The sequence below is a fragment of the Malus sylvestris genome, chromosome 6 (genome assembly GCF_916048215.2).
Source record: "Malus sylvestris chromosome 6, drMalSylv7.2, whole genome shotgun sequence".
Classification (NCBI taxonomy): domain Eukaryota; kingdom Viridiplantae; phylum Streptophyta; class Magnoliopsida; order Rosales; family Rosaceae; genus Malus; species Malus sylvestris.
In genome coordinates, this window is record NC_062265.1 from 3,115,871 (window position 1) to 3,138,082 (window position 22,212).

Below are 22,212 nucleotides of genomic sequence, written 5' to 3' on the forward strand. Positions count from 1 at the left end.
AATGATATAATATTAATAGTAGTTGTATGGTATGGTATACCATTGATAATGGTTTTGAATACCATTACCGTACCAAAAATGTATAGTACGGTACAAATACCATACCATTACCAATGGTACAAAATTTTTGGCACAACTTTGGTATAGTAATTTGGCAAAAAAATTCATTCCTAATGAATAATGATAGTAATAGTGATGGGTATGGATTAAGATGAGCTATGCACAATAATTGATTATTGAACTCACGATCCACTTGAGGCACGTAACACCCAACACTTGGGGATGATAGTGCTAGTGTCAAGTCACATTCTACTTTAACAACTAGTGTGTTTACTCCCCTATTTGTGATTACTTGTTCTATCAAAAAGTCGATTGTTTGGTAAAAACAAAGCATCTTCGTTATTTTAAAAGCACTTGAATCTGATTACCAAAGAAAAAAAAGAAGCTTGAATTGTAAATAAAAAAGATTTTATAATAAAAGTACTTGTAGCAAAAACAGTTGTGAGCAACGCCGCTTTCATAGCATAGCATTGTGCACCTGAGATTGAGATTGCAATTTTGTTAAAGCTGAATTCTAAATGTTCAAAGTTGGCAAACGTGAGGGTCTAAAATGCAACAAACCGTAATCCCAAAAATACATGTCACACAAATACTCTGAAACAATTTTACCCGTTTTTGGTAAGTCAATGTTACTTCCATCACTAAAAATACCAATCAATTAATCAGACCACAAATGCAAAGTGCTCCGGGGCACAACAGATGCACACACACACTGCAAAAACTGAAGGTTTCTAAATTCAAACCATCGTCCCCATCAGCGAGTAACGGAACATGAAAACGTTTACTGAGAAGGAAAATGCGCTAGTACTACTACTAGTAGAGAGAATGAGAAAATCGTTAAAACTAACGAAAGATGCATAAATGTAAGGTATCTAACGAAAGAAAATTCAGAATACAAAGTTATAACGACAGAGTGTTTAATTGACTCACCATGTCTCTAGGCATGCCACTATAAAATGGAATATTACTCCCAAGTGCAGTACACAAGGCTGCTCCTTCCAGGGAAATGATTCAACAAAAAAGCATCACCAACAAGAAAAGCAGCATAAAAACAAGTAGGCCCAAAGTGCTCAATCAACCGAAGATCTGTGTTTCCTGGCCGTCTTTGCATTTTGAACCCCCCCCCCCCCTCTTTTTTTCCGATAAGGAATTGTTACACTAGGCAGAAAATAAAGCAAGAGGCGACTCATGATGCAACCAAATCAGGTGTTTCCGCCTCGATAGATAACAAAGCAGTATGGACTTTGTCCAACCAACTGTCCAACCTATCACGCAATGACTTGACCTGTGGAATCCCCAAAACTCTTGGCTGCACCCAGGACACATGCACTGTCTCCTCGACCTGATCGATTATTCCCTCGATCAGATGAACCTGCATTCAGCATCTCTCTCATAATTATTAAATAGAAAATAGAATGAGAAGAACACTTTCTAACTACAGAATTAGGGAATAAAAAGCGGCCAACACCCTGCTTGTCTGCGTTATAAAACATCCAAATGCAAATTAGATTAACAAAGGAACTACCATAAACCATATGACACATAATAATTGCAAAATCATACCATATTCGGTTTCCTTTTATTTATAAAATTAACAGTCCCAAGTCAAAAGAAAATCATAACCTCACCACCCCCGCAAAACAAGAAAAAACTCCGGTTAATTACTTCCTTGTTAAGCCAGAAACTACTACCTTAAATCTTCCCTTGTTACAACTATTGTACAAGACAACTATACAACTACAAAACCATTAGATGCAATAAAGGCATTAAATTTATTGTCTGAAACTAAACTGTATGTAAAATAATATTACAAATAAAAGAATACTCATTTGCATGTCACATGCTGCATGCTGCATGCAACATATAATATATCGTATGCCAGTTATATTGAACTGAAAGTGTGGAACCCACTACATAAGTGCAAATAAGGTTTGCATGGCCAATCCTATATACATAAGATATAACGTCTCAAACGTGTTCATGTGACCAACTTTAGTATACTAGCAGTTTTACCTAGGTCAAAAGTTCAGTCTCTCAAATCATAAGCTTCTCATTTTTCAAATTTAATTTTCCTATTTTGAATGTACAACAACAACAACAACAACAAAGCCTTTTCCCACTAAGTGGGGTCGGCTATATGAATCCTAGAACGCCATTGCGCTCGGTTTTGTGTCATGTCCTCCGTTAGAACCAAGTACTCTAAGTCTTTTCTTAGAGTCTCTTCCAAAGTTTTCCTAGGTCTTCCTCTACCCCTTTGGCCCTGAACCTCTGTCCCGTAGTCACATCTTCGAACCGGAGCGTCAGTAGGCCTTCTTTGCACATGTCCAAATCACCGGAACCGATTTTCTCTCATCTTTCCTTCAATTTCGGCCACTCCTACTTTACCTCGAATATCCTCATTTCCAATCTTATCATTTCTTGTGTGCCCACACATCCCACGAAGCATCCTCGTCTCCGCCACACCCATTTTGTGTACGTGTTGATGCTTCACCGCCCAACATTCTGTGCCATACAACATCGCTGGCCTTATTGCCGTCCTATAAAATTTTCCCTTGAGCTTCAGTGGCCTACGACGGTTACACAACCCGCCGGATGCACTCTTACACTTCATCTATCCAACTTCTATTCTATGGTTGAGATCTCTCTAATTCTCCGTTCTCTTGCACGATATATCCTAGGTAGCGAAAACGGTCGCTTTTTGTGATCTTCGCTAGATTGCTCCGATCATTAGTGTGGATAAGTATATAAATGGATATAGATAGGAAAGCAAACACAAGATGTACGTGGTTCACCCAGATTGGCTACGTCCACGGAATAGAGGAGTTCTCATTAATTGTGAAGGGTTTACACAAGTACATAGGTTCAAGCTTTCCTTTAGTGAGTACAGGTGAATGATTTAGTACAAATGACATTAGGAAATATTGTGGGAGAATGATCTCGTAATCACGAAACTTCTAAGTATCGGAATGTGGTATCGTCTTGACTTGCCTTATCTGTCTCACAGGTAGATGTGGCATCTTCTCTGGAAGTACTCTTCCTCCATCCAGGGGTGGTATCTTTAACTGGTGGAGATGCACAAGGTAATGTATCAATTTCACTTGAAGCTTACTTGTAGTTTCAGGCTTGGTCAAGCGCGATACAAACCATGTAGTAGGAGTCCCTCAAGTTGCCGAGCTAGGGGATTTGCTGAAAGAGGTGACAGACAAGGTAAGCAATCAGAGCTCCGGCTGATTGTTCACATTCTCCCTATCTTGCAGGCAGCATGAAGGATAAAGAGAAGAAAAATGAGAAGAGATGATATGGGATACTTTTGCTTTTGAAGAAGTAACTTTCCACAGGCTTATTCTTGAACTGAGCTGGAGGGTTTTCTGGTTTCCTCCAGAGTATAAGGCCGACTGAAGAATTTGAGGGTCAAAACAAGTCCATCAAATCTAGAGTACGTTCGACCCTACTGATATGGGATACTTTTGCTTTGACAGAGTAATGGATGTATCGGCACGTGTGCTGTTACGCTTGTCTCCACATGCTTCCTTGTATCCTTCTCACTTGCCCTATCTGTTCCTCAGGCAGATGCGGTATCTTCCCTGGAAGCATAAGATGTTGAAGATGAGTACTCGAGAGCAATGCCAGGTAAGTAAGTTCCAGGCAGTCAGTTCCTGGCTGGAAGCTTGATTCCAAGTGCTGACTGATTGCTCTCTTTCTCCTTGTCTTGCAGGTAAGAACAAGTCCAAAGGAAAAGACAGGGAAAAAGCATGATATGGGATACTCTTGCTTTTAACCCTGATGATATGAGATATTCTTGCTCTAGTATAACTTGTTTGCAGAGGTATTATCGGGGGGAAAGAAAGCTGAATATTTCGAAAGGCTTCGTTGAGAGTGCCCTCTCATATATGAGGAAGGGTTGAGCATTTTTGCAGGTCTGTCTGTCCGTTGGGGATGGAGGTTGACATATATAGGAGTCTCCTTAACAACAAGTAGTAATGCTATTCCTTTACCCTGTCAGAGCACTTTGAAAAAGTGGTCTGTGGTATGTGGAAAGCTGATGTTGCGTGTGAAGATTACAGACAGCTTTATCCAAGGAGATCCGGCTCTTGTAGTTGGGAAAGTGTTGCCTCTTCGGTTTTCGAACAAGCAATCCTATCAGGGATCTGGCTCTCGAGATTCGGAGAACGATGTCTCTTCGATTTTTGAGAAAGCAATCCTGCTGGGGGTCTGGCTCTCGAGATTCGGAGAGCGGTGTCTCTTCGATTTTTGAGAAGGTAATCATGTTGGGAGTCTGGCTCTCGAGATTCGGAGGGCGGTGCCTCTTCGATTTTGGAGCAAGCAATCTTGTTGGGAGTGTTTTCTCGAATGTGAGTAAAGGTTGGGCATGTTTGCTAGTCTACCTTGCCACGAAGCACAGAGGTTGACACACAGGGACTTTCCAATTATCCAGCAATGGTACTGTTCCTTTACCCTCTCTTCGATTTTTGAGAAAGTAGTCATGTTGGGAGTCTGGCTCTCGAGATTCGGAGGACGGTGCCTCTTCGATTTTGGAGCAAGCAATCTTGTTGGGAGTGTTTTCTCGAATGTGAGTAAAGGTTGGGCATGTTTGCTAGTCTACCTTGCCACGAAGCACAGAGGTTGACACACAGGGACTTTCCAATTATCCAGCAGTGATACTGTTCCTTTACCCTTGTGGGTAATAATATGGGGTAGCTAGACCTTCAAAATTTATGTGTCTAAACTTTGTTAGTGCTGTTTCTTTGCTATTCTTTTACCCGTCTTGGTCAGAGCGATGTAGTGGAAGCTGCAAGCTTCACGTGCTCAACTTTGGCAGAGAACTTTGGCAAAGTTATCTGTGATACACATGAGCTACTATTGCGTGTGGGAAGTGGGTGATTGAACAGTAAGACTCATGTGCTTTCTACTTCACCAGAAGTCTTCGACAGAATGCCCATAATTTCCGCAAAGCTGAGTGTGCGTGTGACAGGTGCTGCCAAGGCTGGAAAAGTAGGTGCCTCTTCGATTTCTGAGATCGGCCCTCGTTGTCTCTGAGCAGCCCAACTTTTGAGAAAGCAAGCGCCTCTTCGATTTCTGAGATCGGCCTTCGTGGTCTTTGAGCAGCCCAACTTTTGAGAAAGCAGACGCCTCTTCGATTTCTGAGATCGACCCTCGTGGTCTCTGAGCAGCCCAGCTTTTGAGAAAGCAAACGCCTCTTCGATTTCTGAGCAGGCGCCTCTTCGATTTCTGAAGCTCCGTCGAGTGCAGATTTTTATAGGGGCTGGCATTAAGTTCCAAAGCACACTTGAATCTCCACCAGTAGAAGCTCCATTCTTACACTTCTAAGATCTTGATTTGTTCGACCTCTTCTCTCTTCAACACCTTTGAAAATGTCTGGCCCCTCCGACCGTCGTTTTGACTTGAACCTTGTTGAAGAGGCAGCCCCGCCTTCTCCAGACAACATATGGCGCCCATCCTTCGTCTCCCCTACTGGTCCTCTTACCGTTGGGGATTCCGTTATGAAGAATGATATGACCGCTGCGGTGGTGGCCAGGAACCTTCTCACTCCCAAAGATAACAGACTACTTTCCAAACGATCTGATGAGTTAGCTGTTAAGGATTCTCTGGCTCTCAGTGTTCAGTGTGCAGGTTCTGTGTCTAATATGGCCCAACGCCTATTTGCTCGAACCCGCCAAGTTGAATCATTGGCGGCTGAAGTGATGAGTCTCAAACAGGAGATTAGAGGGCTCAAGCATGAGAATAAACAGTTGCACCGTCTCGCACATGACTATGCTACAAACATGAAGAGGAAGCTGGACCAGATGAAGGAATCTGATGGTCAGGTTTTACTTGATCATCAGAGATTTGTGGGTTTGTTCCAAAGGCATTTATTGCCTTCGTCTTCTGGGGCTGTACCGCGTAATGAAGCTCCAAATGATCAACCTCTGATGCCTCCTACTTCTAGGGTTCTGTCCAGTACTGAGGCTCCGAATGATCCCCCTCCGGTGCCTTCTCTTTCTGGGGCTCTACCGACTGCTGCGACTTCTCCTAAGCAACCTTTGTGAAGGCTCTCTCTTGTTTGTTTATTTTGACTCATGTATATGTACATATTTGTAGCTTATCGGGGATATCAATAAATAAGTTTTCCTTCATTTCAACGTATTGTGTTAAATACACCAAAGCCTTCTTCTCTAAGTTCTTTGAATTTTCTTTTGTTGGAGCTTTGTGAGTGGAGCATGTAGGTTGAGGTAGTGTTCCCTTAATTTCCTGAGTGAGGAAAACTTCTCGGTTGGAGACTTGGAAAATCCAAGTCACTGAGTGGGATCGGCTACATGAATCTTAGAACGCCATTGTGCTCGGTCCTGTGTCATGTCCTTCGTTAGATCCAAGTACTCTAAGTCTTTTCTTAGAGTCTCTTCCAAAGTTTTCTTAGGTCTTCCTCTACCCCTTCGGCCCTGAACCTCTGTCCCATAGTCGCATCTTCTAATCGGAGCGTCAGTAGGCCTTCTTTGCACATGTCCAAACCACCGTAACCGATTTTCTCTCATCTTTCCTTCAATTTCGGCTACTCCTACTTTACCCCGGATATCCTCATTCCTAATCTTATCCTTTCTCGTGTGCCCACACATCCAACGAAGCATTCTCATCTCCGCTACACCCATTTTGTGTACGTGTTGATGCTTCACCGCCCAACATTCTGTGCCATACAGCATCGCCGGCCTTATTGCCGTCCTATAAAATTTTCCCTTGAGCTTCAGTGGCATACGGCGGTCACACAACACGCCGGATGCACTCTTCCACTTCATCCATCCAGCTTGTATTCTATGGTTGAGATCTCCATCTAATTCTCCGTTCTTTTGCAAGATAGATCCTAGGTAACGAAAACGATCGCTCTTTGGTATTTCTTGATCACCGATCCTCACCCCTAACTCGTTTTGGCCTCCATTTGCACTGAACTTGCACTCCATATATTCTGTCTTTGATCGGCTTAGGCGAAGACCTTTAGATTCCAACACTTCTTTCCAAAGGTTAAGCTTTGCATTTACCCCTTCCTGAGTTTCATCTATCAACACTATATCGTCTGCGAAAAGCATACACCAAGGAATATCATCTTGAATATGTCCTGTTAACTCATCCATTACCAACGCAAAAAGGTAAGGACTTAAGGATGAGCCTTGATGTAATCCTACAGTTATGGGAAAGCTTTCAGTTTGTCCTTCATGAGTTCTTACGGCAGTCTTTGCTCCTTCATACATATCCTTTATAGCTTGGATATATGCTACTCGTACTCCTTTCTTCTCTAAAATCCTCCAAAGAATGTCTCTTGGGACCCTATCGTACGCTTTCTCCAAATCTATAAAGACCATGTGTAAATCCTTTTTCCCATCTCTATATCTTTCCATCAATCTTCGTAAGAGATAGATTGCCTCCATGGTTGAGCGCCCTGGCATGAACCCGAATTGGTTGTCCGAAACCCGTGTCTCTTGCCTCAATCTATGCTCAATGACTCTCTCCCAAAGCTTCATTGTATGACTCATTAGCTTAATACCCCTATAGTTCATGCAATTTTGTACGTCGCCCTTATTCTTGTAGATAGGCACTAAAGTGCTTGTTCGCCACTCATTTGGCATCTTCTTCGTTTTCAAAATCCTATTGAAAAGGTCAGTGAGCCATGTTATACCTGTCTCTCCCAAAACTTTCCACACTTCGATTGGTATCTCGTCTGGGCCTATTGCTTTTCTTTGCTTCATCTTCTTCAAAGCTACAACCACTTCTTCCTTCCGGATTCGACGATAAAAAGAGTAGTTTCTACACTCTTCTGAGTTACTCAACTCCCCTAAAGAAGCACTCCTTTCATGTCCTTCATTGAAAAGATTATGAAAATAACCTCTCCATCTGTCTTTAACCGCATTCTCTGTAGCAAGAACTTTTCCATCCTCATCCTTGATGCACCTCACTTGGTTTAGGTCCCTTGTCTTCTTTTCCCTTGCTCTAGCTAGTTTATAGATATCCAACTCTCCTTCTTTGGTATCTAGTCGTTTATACATATCGTCGTAAGCCGCTAACTTAGCTTCTCTCACAGCTTTCTTCGCCTCTTGCTTCGCTTTTCTATACCTTTCACCATTTTCATCAGTCCTATCCTTGTATAAGGCTTTACAACATTCCTTCTTAGCCTTCACCTTTGTTTGTACCTCCTCATTCCACCACCAAGATTCCTTTTGGTGTGGGGCAAAGCCCTTGGACTCTCCTAATACCTCTTTTGCTACTTTTCGGATACAACTAGCCATGGAATCCCACATTTGGCTAGCTTCCCCCTCTCTATCCCACACACACTGGGTGATTACTTTCTCTTTGAAAATGGCTTGTTTTTCTTCTTTTAGATTCCACCATCTAGTCCTTGGGCACTTCCAAGTCTTGTTCTTTTGTCTCACTCTTTTGATATGTACATCCATCACCAACAAGCGATGTTGATTAGCCACGCTCTCTCCTGGTATAACTTTGCAATCCTTACAAGTTATACGATCCCCTTTCCTCATTAGAAGAAAATCTATTTGTGTTTTTGACGACCCACTCTTGTAGGTGATCACATGTTCTTCTCTCTTCTTAAAGAAGGTGTTGGCTAAGAAGAGATCAAATGCCATTGCAAAATCCAAGATAGCTTCCCCATCCTCGTTTCTCTCCCCAAAACCATGGCCACCATGAAAACCTCCATAGTTGCCTGTCTCCCTGCCCACGTGTCCATTTAAATCTCCTCCTATAAATAACTTCTCCGTCTGAGCAATTCCTTGCACCAAGTCTCCAAGATCTTCCCAAAATTTCTCCTTCGACCTCGTATCCAACCCTACTTGAGGTGCGTACGCACTAATCACATTGATAAGTTCTTGTCCTATTACAATCTTGATTGCCATGATTCTATCTCCTACCCTCTTGACATCTACAACATCTTGTACCAAGGTTTTGTCCACGATGATGCCAACACCGTTTCTCGTTCTATGTGTGCCCGAATACCAAAGTTTAAACCCTGAGTTTTCTAGATCCTTTGCCTTACTACCAACCCACTTAGTTTCTTGTAGGCACATAATATTTATCCTTCTCCTCACCATAACTTCCACTACTTCCATAGATTTTCCCGTTAAGGTTCCTATATTCCACGTTCCTAAACGCATTTTGCTCTCTTGAACTCTACCCTTCTGTCCTAGCTTCTTCACCCTCCCCCGTCTAATAGGATCAAAGTACTTCTTTTGTGTGTCCCGGGTAAAGTTGATAGGAGCATATGCTCCCAAACAACTTTGAGTGGAGTCGTTCGAAAAGAAGTTTCTATGGCCCCCTTGCTCATTTAACACTGCATCCGGGTGCCGATGGAGATACAGCGACCCTTGCTCACTTATCACTGTGCTCGGGCCGCACAGCGCGCCACTTACGGGTGACGCCCTAGCTTTAGCGCTATTTTGTTCTGGATTCATTTTCATAAGGATTCGACGTGATCATGGAGTGCCGGCTGTCGACTACCTGACGCCCTCCCCCTCCTCCTTTATCCGGGCTTGGGACCGGCCATGTAAAACATAGGCGGAGTTAAAACATAGGCGGAGTTAAAACCAGTCTTCCCTATTTTGAATGTACGAGTCATAAAAATATCGCTAGTGAGTACTTAATCTTTACTTGTACTCAGGCGTGCATTGAGAACGGCCACCATAAAACCAGTCTTCCCTATCGGTAGAACTTTAGTTTGGACATTCCAAATAAATTCACTGTTCATCAGGTTTAAGAAAACAGGAACTTACGGAAAGGCTCTTCACAAGAAGATGCTCCACATCCTCGACTGAAAGTTTGGTACGCTCTGCAATGATACTCAATGGTATAGTCCGATCTTCAGCTGGCCGGCTGCAAGGAACATATCGACTTGGTGAATAGTAGTTCAAAAAACACACCTTTGTCACAGATTACAAGTGAAAGGACAATCTAGAACACACAAACCTGAAGATAATTTCCATCAAGCACAGAATGTTAATCTTCTCCAAAAGCTTCTTCTCATTATCAACTAATGCCGGTTGTGCTCTCAGAGCAGCATTGTGCACACGGCATAACTCTTGATACCGAACTAAATCACCAGAGTTGAACGCTTGAAGAATATAGTAAAGCCACTCTACCTTTGTCCCAAGAAGAGACTTAATCTGCACAGATTTTTAAAAGATGTCATCCATTAAAAAAGAAAAAGCAGCACAAATAACTTAGTATAATGTAGCCTACACACTTCAGAAGAAACACATGCCAACTACATAGAAACTTTTTAGGTATGTAATTAGTATCTAAGTAAGCTCCTTGGCAGGGTGGAGAAGGAAATTCAGATCCTAAAACCACACGGTTCCTTAAACCATTATGCAAACCCAATGTAAAGATATCATGTAAAAAGAACAATGCCTGCACATATCATACAAAGCTCCAGGCAACTAGGTTGGAGACAACAAGCACTTCATGATAGTCTACAGCAGTTGAAATCAAAAGTAATTTATCAGACTCCAGCTGGGGAAGTGAAAATAAATCAAAGTAAAAAAGGGTATATGAATGCGGTAATAACTGGTGACTGTAGAGTGTATGATGAATAGCAGTATCAACAAGACTGTGCATTGCAAATCTACATACAGGCTTAGTTGAGCATACGTGTCTTAGTTTCTGATCAATTTCAAATCCAATGTCCTAGATCAGTGCAAAAATATTTCATACAAAGTAACAAAAACACCTTGTGCATTTTGAAAGGGAACTCTTCTAAGTAACATGCATGCATAAGAAGCAAAATATTATGAAACCAAACAAGAAACTCTGCAAATGTTCTTACAATAGGATGCGCAAGCAGCTCTCCAAAGTTGTAGATGTTATCTCCCAGGAGCGCAGAAAGGGACAAATCAAATGCCAGATCCTTAAATACAACGAGAACAACCAAGCCATTAAAAATTATCATGGATTAAACAAAATAAACTACCAATCAGTCACTCAGAAGTAAAAATTAAATGAAAAAGTGACCACAAATGAACAGTTGACTCATAGGAATCTGAAAGATAAATATTACCATTGGCAGAGGCTATCACTCTTGCCCTAATCACAACTGTTCAAATGCATACTGAACCAGTGAAAAATAAAAAGTCTGAAATGATACCCTTAATTACTATGGATTGACCAGAGTCAATGTTCAAGGCAGCCTGCACACTACAAGTGCACTTAGCCAAGTTAACGGATTCTCCTAGAAGGGTACTAACATGTAATTACAAATCTTTCCAGTTCTTGCGAACCAGAAATCCCCAATTAACTGACAGAAAAATAATTGAATGCATTTCTCCTCTTCCGTCCAGCCATGCTACAATAAATAAAATTTATACTACATTTCTATCAAGAACATAAAAGGTTAATCCTATTTCACATTTGTCTACCCAATAACACCTCCACATTAAGTTGTATTCTCTAAACTACCCTATTAAAATTATGGTTACGATCATATTGGTAACTGATCATGCAGGAAGTAAAAGATTTCAATTCTCTTTATTCTTATGGAGGAAAAGGTTTATAAGACAAAGCCTGCTTTCAAATGGCTTGGAAGATTTGAATCCAAGCATGGAATACACAAATTATAACACTTGAAGCAGAATTTGTGTTTACACAAACTATTAACCTGCGGTTGTAAATACAAAACTAGTGATTTGGTGAAAGCAAGCCAAAACAGTTTAAATAATTACATGTGTACTTAAAAGATCCTGAAGACAGGAATACTTTTAGAAGACACGATTTGTTAAGGGAGATGCAATCACAAGAAATGGAAGATATTTAAATTTAACAAACCATTCGTCACTAGTATGTAAGTGCAACAACAGATTTCAATCCTTCTTGTAACATAACATTCAAAAATAATGATGGGATGTAGAACCTAGGAATAACTGCAAAGAAAATGGTTCATGAATAAGAGTATAAAAGCATACCAGCTTGAATGATTCTGAGAGAGACTCCACTGATGTGTATGCCAGATAAAGAAGAGCACTTTTGTAGAACTCAGCAAATTCTTGACGGAACTTATGATATTGAGATGACACCCAATAATAGCTAGCATACACAGACGGATCAATATCAGTCATACTGTCAAGTGTAGTCTTTCCATCTTCTAGAAGATTTTTGCACCCCTTTTGGTCTTGTTGTTCAAGTTTGAATATTGCTATTTGCATCTTAATGTAAAGGATTGGTTCCTCTATGCGTTGCTCTCTAGTGGCTTGAAGCTTCTCAATCACCCCTTCTAGGTAACTGATAGCAGCTTCCTTCTCTGGGTACTGTCGAGAAACAATGACTGCAAAGTGTGCAAGCTTGAGAAGGTTGATTTTAGTCTCAAAATCGGTGATGAAATTGTGGTATAACTGTATCAGAGCATCACCAGCCTGATATTCAATAATAAGAAACGAAAGTCAGATGTAGGAAGAAAGGACACATCCAAGAAGCAAAAACTTCGTACTGGAATGCTTTCCATTTCAAGAAAAAATACAACTTGTACATGCATCCACATACATATTACTAGCAATTAGTATTAAGAGATCAACATAATGCCACCTATCAAACCACAATTCAACAATTCATGAATTCAATGATTCAAGAAAAAATGTGCCAAGTTAATGAAATTCTTCATGCAAATGAATTACATGATTAAACATAGAACCAGTTAAATCCAATGCTAATTGTCTTTGTACTTTTTATCAATGCTATTGACATGTTTGGTCAAGTAATTGAGAAGTGTAATTTCATTTCAAGGTGCACATATTTATGACATAGCATTATCCTAGTTAAGATAAAGACAGACTTCAACAATTAAATTCATTACGGCACACAACCTTAACATGTAACATAGCTACATGCTAATGAAACAGCTTACTTCAAACAGTTACAAACCCACTTTGCTCGCAGACAAATAACTGTAATTGGAATGAGTTCCAATGGAATTTAAACCACCCCCCCCCCCCAAAAAAAAAGGCATCAGCCTATGGCTCCAATATAATCATTTAAAAAAAACTAGGATATAAAAACTAATTACTCCCAAAGAAGAAAACTCAAAAGCAGAATCAATGGATTCCTAGTTCTTGGACCTCTAGTTCCTCAAATTACCCGAAAAAGAGTCGAACTACAACAAAGGCAAAAGCTTTCAGAGATTTACACAATGGTTTCACTTAATGTAACTTCTCTTCTCCAGTACGAATCACGATCTACAACCCAAGTGAGAACAAAACTAAATAGAAGAATATCAAAAACCAAAAAAAAAAACCTAGTTCCACAAAAGAAAAACCCTAATGTTCCAATCCAAAACCCCATTTCCCAATTAATTTCCCCTAAAAACCCTAATTCAGCAGCAAATCCCAAAAGCCCACTTGAAGCCCCAAGCTTACGATTTCACAAACCCTAAATTTCCAGCAAAATTGCCGAACTCAGAGTCACCCATTCCGATACCCAAGCATCAAGGAAACCCAAAATTGGGGGTGGGAAACAGACCTGAAAGACGGCGAGAGCAACGAACTGCTCGAGCTTGAGAGTGAGCTGGTGCCATAGCTTCCTTTGGTACAGATCTGCGAGTGAATTGTACCATTCGGCGAGCTCCGGATGCGCGTTGCGCAGCGACTCCAGGTACTGCAGCGCGGCCATGGCTGGTTCAGAGAGAGTTTGCGAGGGTTGGAAACCCAAGGCCTTGTTTGGTTCGTATTTATATGAATCGGAAAAAACACCTTATTTAGCTTGTGCTCAAAGAAAACAACACCAAAGTTGACGGAGACTTTGGGGGGAAGACGGCAATTCCAAGTTGGGCCGGGCCGTTCCGGGTCGGGTATAGGTTAAATACCCAGAGGGTTTGGGATGGAGTAATGTTATTCATATCATATTTTTACACCACATTTCTATACCACCTTAGGTAGCATCTAATGTAGACAACCACATCATTTGAAAAATTTACAAAACCCAAGGAAATGAAGGAGAAAGACTCCTCGTATACCATAATTAAATTCATTTAATTAACTAGTTTTTCTTAATTATTAATTTATTAAATACTGAACTAAATTTAAAAATCTGATTAATTCAAATGAAGTGGTTGTTCACATCAAATGTCACCTAAGGTATACGAAAATATGGTACAAAAATATGGTATGAATAGCATTACTCTTTAGGATGTGCAAAAAGTGAAGTGGAAATATTCTAATAAATAAAAAAATCATCATCATTTGATTTCATCTATAGTACACTTGAATACTTGATTAAGTGGAGCTTATAATTTTTCTCTACCAATTAAAAAACATGTGTATTACTTGCTATACAGTCACGAGTGACATTCTTGGCAACAACAAGAAAACCAACATGGCTTTTGTCCCTCCACCGATTGCTACAATTTCCACATCCCCCTTAGACCATCTCCAATGGTTGGGCTAAAAATCAAATATTTTAGCCCGAAAAATTTAGCTTTTAGCCTAGAAACAACTTTTCTGCTCCAACCGTTCTAGCCTAAAATTTTAGCCCGGAATTATTAAAGAATTAACTTAGGCTATTTTTTTGTTAAATTAAATTTTTTTTTAAATAAATATGTAGACTATCATAAATTAATTTTATGAACATTTTAATCTAAAAAATTTTAAATTCCGATAAATATTGAAAATTTTAAATTCCTATTTCTGGGCTAAATTTCGGAAGGAATCTGGCTTTGGTTTAACATTTAACATTTAGCCCAAATTTTCCTCTTGGGTTGGAGTGGGTTTGGGGGGGAATTTTGGTGGGTAGTTTGGCTTTTAGCCCACCATTGGAGTTGGTCCTAGGACTTCATAGAGACTTGAGTAGACTAATAACAATCCCAAACTTACTCCACTTTTCTTCAGCAATAAAAAATTAACATGTATATTACTTTTTTCCACAAATACAAGTGTATTTCTATGCGTATCTTTTAGTCATGCTCTATTTTTTCATGATGAACCCTAAATCATGATTCATGGCAATTGGACATTATTCAATTCGTAAAAGTGAGATGCCGATTCCATTAAGTTTGAACTTTGTACGAATATATTTTCCAATAAATTATTATTTAAATAAGGAGGGTTTTTTTTTTAACTTCACATAGGGATCTCCAAATGTCAGAGACGACCTTGTTAACTTATGTTTGTACGAGTACACTAAAAAGAATACTATTGTGTTCACCCACGTCTTATTTCCTTATTAGCGTTATGGTAATTTGTCATTTATGTTTAATTTATAAAGTAGGTGGGTGTAGCAGCATTCAGATAAAAAAAAGCGAGACCTAATCTCGATTTAAAAGAATGTTATCGTGATGGTATTTCATATCGTCGATGCCTTATCATGTATCGTATAGTTACATAATGTCAAATTTTTAAGGTGATGGATTTGCATGCAACTACTATCACATTGATATTGACCTCAATTTGCATCTTATCACGGCCTATATAGCATGGTAGGTGTGGAATTTTAGAATGGGGGAACTTTGGTGTTATTTATCAGATATTTATTCTCCTTCTACATACGCATGTTTATTTCTATTATTTAATTTTTCTTTGTTTTATTCGACCAAAGGCTAGAAATAAACTGAAAAAGGAGAAAATCTCTGTGATAAATCATTTCCCTTAATTGTGTGCAAAATTTTACCTTTGCCCATCACAACCACCCCACATTCTGACTCCTCTACCACTCCAACATCACTGAAAAAAGGAGAGTTCCTAATATGATTTTTTGACAGTTTTAGCTCAATTTTGAGAGAGCATGATGGAGATGCTCTTGTAGGAATGACATCTATATTGGAATGTCAATAACGTTTTCCTTGCACTAACTTGTTTTAATAATTTAACATTTATCCTCATGTGAAAAAAGGTCCAGTTATAATACTAAATCTAACTCGGTAGTATTAATTTTATGCAAAATTTAACCGTTGCAAATGTCAATCTAATCGTTGATTTTCTACGTCACTCAAAAATACGTACACAGAAAGAAAAAAGTGGGTGAAAGTCTGAAAGAGATAGAGGTAAACCACTTAAGACTTTAGGAAAATATATTATGCTAACTTGTAATGAAAGTGATGCCCTTAAAGTCTAGTAACAGAATCATTTAACCACCACACGCTAATCAAACCCACAATTATTAGGCACCACCCAACTAATATTATGTAAAGTGTAGGTATTCCACTTATTATTGATCCATACCTAAATTGACTACTATAAATAGGCTGAACAACTTACACGTCATTGTAATGTCTCATACGAATGATATAATGTCAAATTGAGAAAAGTTTATACACACCGTTGTATCATTGGTAAGGTTGTCATGATGACGATAAGTTTTTCAGTGTTCCCCAAACACGGCCCAATACATACAATCGGTTGAAACAATTTTTTTTTCAAATTTCCAACCAATTGTATTAATATACTTAATGTGACGGGCTGTGTTTCATATACACTAAAAAAAATCTCTCGACGATGTCAATATACTCGTGTGACTTAATGTGATGCAATGTAATAGGAGGCTTGATGTATAATATTATTGGGTCTTGACTTCCAACCAAAGCAAAGTTCCACTTTTTCTGGCTCTTTATATTTGAAACACGCTCCACTTCTCTGCAGATCATCACATTGAGAAACAAAACAACTGATTGATATATTGAAGATCAGGATGGCATCAATATCATCATCGGCTGCAACACCCTTTAATTTTACTCTTCTGATGTTGCTCATTATTTTTGCCTTCTCAATTCAATCAGCAGCAGCACTCGTTCATCAGCTTGAAGTTGATCAGGAAGGACACAATGATCACGTCAAATTGCACGGCACCGCGAAGAAGGAGACATGGCAAAGGAAGACATGGATGAATCACGGAAGCTTTCGTAGTCCCCGGAAACACCTTGATTCTCCTACACTCCAATTTCCATTCCAAGCTCGAGAGTTCCCTGTTTAGCGAGCTAGTTCATACATGTAATATGCATAATATGTACATGCCAATATGTACGAAGGTTTTAAATATATAACTATTTATATATATATATATATGTATATTTGTTGTGGGATCTGTATATATCCCATATATCTATCGATTTTAATAACTGTTTAATAGAAAATTACCTCGGTTAAACATCAATTTGATGGTTTAGTTATAAACGATGATGCTGCTGCAAATTTCAGTACTGTCAAAACTTAAGCTCACAAAACTGATGATAAGCCCGCAAAAGATATACAAATAAGCTCACAAAACTGCTAATCAAATTCCAAGCTTATAAGTCCAACGTCGACAGCGGATCCACACCTAACTAACAAGATAGATAAGCTCACAAAACTTGAGCTTCCCGAACCAGATCCAGAACTGTCAAGACTCAAAAGAAACACAACAAACCAAAACCAAACGACAAATCAAATATCTCTCCTCGACAATGCGAGAGAGAAACTCGAATGCAACCCCGCTTGTATTATCATAAATGATACTGCAGCTGCAAATTCAGTACCAAGAAGCTCAGTTCAGTGACTGTGCCAGTGGCGGAGCGCCAGAGGCGGTGGCCCTCTCAAGCAAGACGTGCTTTTGCTTCTAAATTCTTTGAGTGTTGTTTGAATTAAAACCAAGGGAAATGAAGGAGATGAGACCATAAACATTAATACAGTGACAAAAGCTGATGTTACAAAACCCGTGACCATGAGCAGCAGAAAAATATTTGCATGGCCGGTAGACATACCGCAGCCATGTTTGCAAAACAGAGTCCGTCAGAAACTGGCCAAATGAAAACGAGTAACAGGTTACGAGCTTTTTGTTCAACGATACTGCACCTGAAATGGTTAGTGTCCACTGATCATTGTGCATCCACCATATTAGAACAACTACGATCTCGTTAAAGAACCCAATCAAACTCCAAACCCAATTTAGAGATCATTCTCATCTTCCTCATACAAGCGCCCGACACCGTTTAACTATCTTACTTACACAACCGCATCTCCGAATGCAGAAACAGTTTCACGATTAATAAAGCTGCCGAAAATGATAGAAAAGTTGGAATTCTGGGAAGATGCTTACAGTTGCTCAATGACATTTACAAGGTGTAGACATTGTAATGGTACGTAAAGATATACATATATTCAGGCAATGATTATAAAACCAATTATTGAAATTACACAATACAAATGTGAAACACAATTTACCAGATTTTAAATCCCAGATGCATTACATTCTTCTAGTAGGTTTAGGAGGTTATGTTCAGGGGCACTGAGAGATGGTAAAATCGTGCGATTCTTTCGTGTTTGTCTGGGTTTCATCACAGCTTCTTCAGAGTCGAGAGAACCCCCTTCCTTCATCACAGGCAAGTCACCTCTCCTAGGCACAGTTGCTGATACTCGCTCCTTCCATAGTCTCCCATCCTGAAGAGCAGACAAGCTATATTAGAATTCTATACATAACAGTATCGACAGAAACAAATTTCGAGTAAAACAAAAAAAGAACAAATCTAATCCATTTCTTATGCACTCTACACTTATACCTCAGGACCACTGGTTTTTAAACAACGATTTGGCCTGTCCTTCTAGATAATTTCTATTCCATGTTATGCGCATGATTAGAATGATTGACATTGGTCAAAATTACAGCAACACCACTGGTTGCCTTTTTCTTTTTGGGGTGGGGGTGTGGTGAAAATCATACCCCAATCGGATAGTGCTTTAGATAAATCAGGTCAGGTTGCAAAGAATTTGTGAAGAAAATACAATGATATTGGAAAAGGTCACCACTTCAATCCTTATACACAGCCAACTTAATCCTAGATACATCCACAGAAAATTGGCAATGACTTCACAACGCCCCTTATGATTGGTTAGAGAAAGTGATCCATATCCTTTTTTTCTAGAAATAGGCACCAAGTTCTTCTTCTTGTAGGCACTTCTTTGACCTAGAGTATGATTGATGCTAGTGACGAAACTGCAATATGAAAGCACTCACTAGCCTTCCACCATACCAAAAATAAATTTTCAAACAAGCCTTCAATAGCAACCACGCTCTTGAGTTAATTACAGACTTACAGTACAGTCAAGCACTTATATCTGACATACCAAATAGTGGACTCAGATACTTAAACTAAAGAATAAACGAGTACACGTTTACTAGGTATCTGGTGAGCATTTTAAATTCCATAAGAACAAAAAGGTGAAAAAGACTAAAATGAAAACATTCTGGGGTTTTCATGGACAAAAACAAATGCTCAGTTTAACACTGATATCAAATTTCAAGTCTCAGGCAGCAACCAACATGTCCATCCAATCCAATCAACTTCAGTTATTATGACCAAATCTACTTAGACAACATGCAATGACATCCTGAAGCAGAACTATAAAAATCTCCCAAGCCATAACCGTAATGTTAGTCAACAGAGTAAAAAACAAGTGAAGAAATCAGTTTCTACTTCATACCAAAAACAACAACAACGACAAAGCCTTCACCCCGCTAAGTAGGGTCAGTTGTATCAATCTTAGAACATCACTGTGCTCGGTTTCTACTTCATACCATGAATATTATTTCTATCATCCTAACTTGCAAACTTACAAAACAACATTCTTTTAGAAAGAAAAAAAAGCCAGGATTTAATCTTACATTGAGAATTGACGGTTCAGGTAAAGGGCATTGAATTGGTCTATCATTGTCAAAAGGTTCAATCGGATGTTCAACTGGTTTAAACTCTACCGCTACTTCAATCCCATGAGACGCGGCAGTGGGGGCAGGTGCTGAAGCTGTACCCTCGGAGTTTGGGGCCAATGCTTCCCTCCCATCCTGCACGAGATACCAAACTTCATGAAATTGTGAATGCACAAATCAAACGCACAAATGCTATCACAACGTGTAGCAAAATCAGCAAGGTCCGCGACAGCAATAAAGATCATCATCGATTACATGATCTACTCAATAGATAACAGAAAAATGAAATCCAACAAACTCCAAAAAAAAGACAATCAATTAATGTCAAAAATCGGATTCTAACATGTGGGATTTTCAAAAACAAATCCAAACCCAAAAGAAAGGGTCAGATGCTGAGAAAAGTTCAACAATTGAAGCTCCATTTTTGCACAAATTTGTAGAAGCAATGGAAAAAGTCAACCCCAGTCAAAACAAGGCAATCTGAAGTATCTAATAACCAAATCAAATTAAGATTGCAATAATAAACAAACACACAAACATTTCAAATATAAAAGAAAGAAAAGAAGAACAAGAAGACGAAAGAGCTCTTACAATGGCACTCTGGGTACGTCGATGACCGGCTCTGTTGGAGAACCTTGAGAAAATACCCACCATATTTTTCACTTCTACAGAACTCAATTCACACAAAAGGGTCTTGTGATCTTGGCTTTATCTGTCCAATAAACCCCCTCTCTCCTTCTCCGTGTTTTCTCTCTCTAGAGTATTGACAACGCATATATTAAGACGATACAGAGACACACAGATGCTCGACCACAGAAAGGCCGTTGCTTTCCCTTTTCTGGTACCCTATTATATTGTTTCTCTCTCTAGACTTTGAAGACTGAGAGAGAGAGAGAGAGAGAGAGACGGTGAGTGGGGTTAGATGATAAGGCAGATCAAATGAGGTTGCTTGGCGATGGCGTAACGGGGTTTGTCCGTTTCGGATTCCCCTTGTCTTGATGTAGCGTCAGATAGTCTAAAAATACGAAAATTTCGATTTAAATATCGAGATATTATCTATATCGATAAAAATTGAATAAAAACTACTGAAATTGTAAGAAAAACTTGGAAATTTTTATTGAAACTTTGCAGGATATTTATTTAATCAATTATCTATTAGTTTATCATAAAAAATTGGAAGGAAATGCATTGCATGATAGATATAACTGATTTAAGTTAATTATATAGCGAGCTGGCAAACATTGTGAGTGTAGAAATATGTAGTAATTTTAAACACACCATAATCATTTATATATAATGAATTAGTACAATATTTTACACTTTATACATTGTATGGTAAGATACATGAGTGACTTAGTAAGGTCTAAAATATCGATGATATCGGAAATATCGGTAGTCCAAAAACACGGAAATTTCGATAAAAATATCGGAATATTATGGATATTTTAGACCATGCTTTGGAGTCAGCATCAATAAAGATATAAAGTTGTGGACGAGAAGCAACAAATGGATTGTAAAAACTTTTTTATTGTCAACCAGTTTTAACTTTTCGATTTAATAATATATTATGTTCTTAAGTTAAAATAGTTTTTGAGATTGACATAACTCTTTATTTTGGCCTATAAAATTTGAGATCGATAGAATTGGTCCCTGATTTTGTTCACCATTAATCATTGTAGTCATTTCATGAGAAAATTTCCTTTAAATAAGGATAAATAACAAAAATATCTTCATTTTTTTTTTGTCAAATTACCTTGACGCATTGTTTATTAAATTAAGGGTATTTCTTACATTTTTATTTTTATTTAGCATAATTTTTTACGAAATGATCAAAATGATTGATTGCGACAAACTCATGGACCATTTCTATTGCAAATCTTACGACCCAAAATGAGGAGTTATGTCAATCTCAAAAACCATTTTGGCTATAAATCTAATATTTTAAACTCCTGGCATGTTTGGTGGATTGATTGGGATAGGTTGGAACCAATAACTTGAGTCTAGTCTTTTGCTTGTTCTCTCAAAATGTGAGATGGACATGACTGGACATGATAGTTATGAATCCAAATGGGTTATTCAACCAATACTTATACATGGATTACAAATATTGTTTTATATGTTCCTGCCCATCCATCCTATACTTACAGCTCAATTTCATCCCGCCTACCGAACTAAAGCTATAGTCGTTTTTATCAATTTCATCAAAATTTTGTCAAAATAAATTATGTTGGAATAACCATTCATATAATTAGGGTCCCTTAACTCATCAAAATGTGTAATTATGGTCCTTTTCGTCAACTACGTTAAAAATTTTGTCAAAACGAGTTATGTTGGAATGATCATTGCTATAATTGAGTTAAAGCTAAGGGACAATTTCTCCAGTTGAATTAAAGTTGAAGGACCAATGGTAATGAATTTTTAATTAAGGGATCATAGCTGCACATTTTGATAAGTTGAGAGAACAATAGTAATAAATTTTTAGTTGAGAAAATATTGCTCTAACTGAGTTAA

The 22,212-nt window shown here is 38.7% G+C and overlaps 2 protein-coding genes across 2 annotated transcripts; both read right to left on the minus strand.

Moving 5' to 3' along the window:
• Positions 1–886: 886 nt before the first annotated feature.
• On the minus strand, positions 887–13,786 carry LOC126625272 (26S proteasome non-ATPase regulatory subunit 13 homolog B). Its single transcript, XM_050294365.1, has 6 exons — positions 13,555–13,786; positions 12,009–12,455; positions 10,877–10,957; positions 10,018–10,214; positions 9,825–9,924; positions 887–1,432 (listed from the first exon to the last, which is right to left on the minus strand). The coding sequence occupies exons 1-6, from the start codon at positions 13,702–13,704 to the stop codon at positions 1,247–1,249; spliced, it is 1,161 nt and encodes a 386-aa protein (XP_050150322.1). The 5' UTR covers positions 13,705–13,786; the 3' UTR covers positions 887–1,246.
• A 4,275-nt stretch (positions 13,787–18,061) lies between these two features.
• Positions 18,062–20,609, minus strand: LOC126625278 (uncharacterized). Its single transcript, XM_050294373.1, has 3 exons — positions 20,293–20,609; positions 19,660–19,836; positions 18,062–18,437 (listed from the first exon to the last, which is right to left on the minus strand). The coding sequence occupies exons 1-3, from the start codon at positions 20,353–20,355 to the stop codon at positions 18,228–18,230; spliced, it is 450 nt and encodes a 149-aa protein (XP_050150330.1). The 5' UTR covers positions 20,356–20,609; the 3' UTR covers positions 18,062–18,227.
• Positions 20,610–22,212: the final 1,603 nt, after the last annotated feature.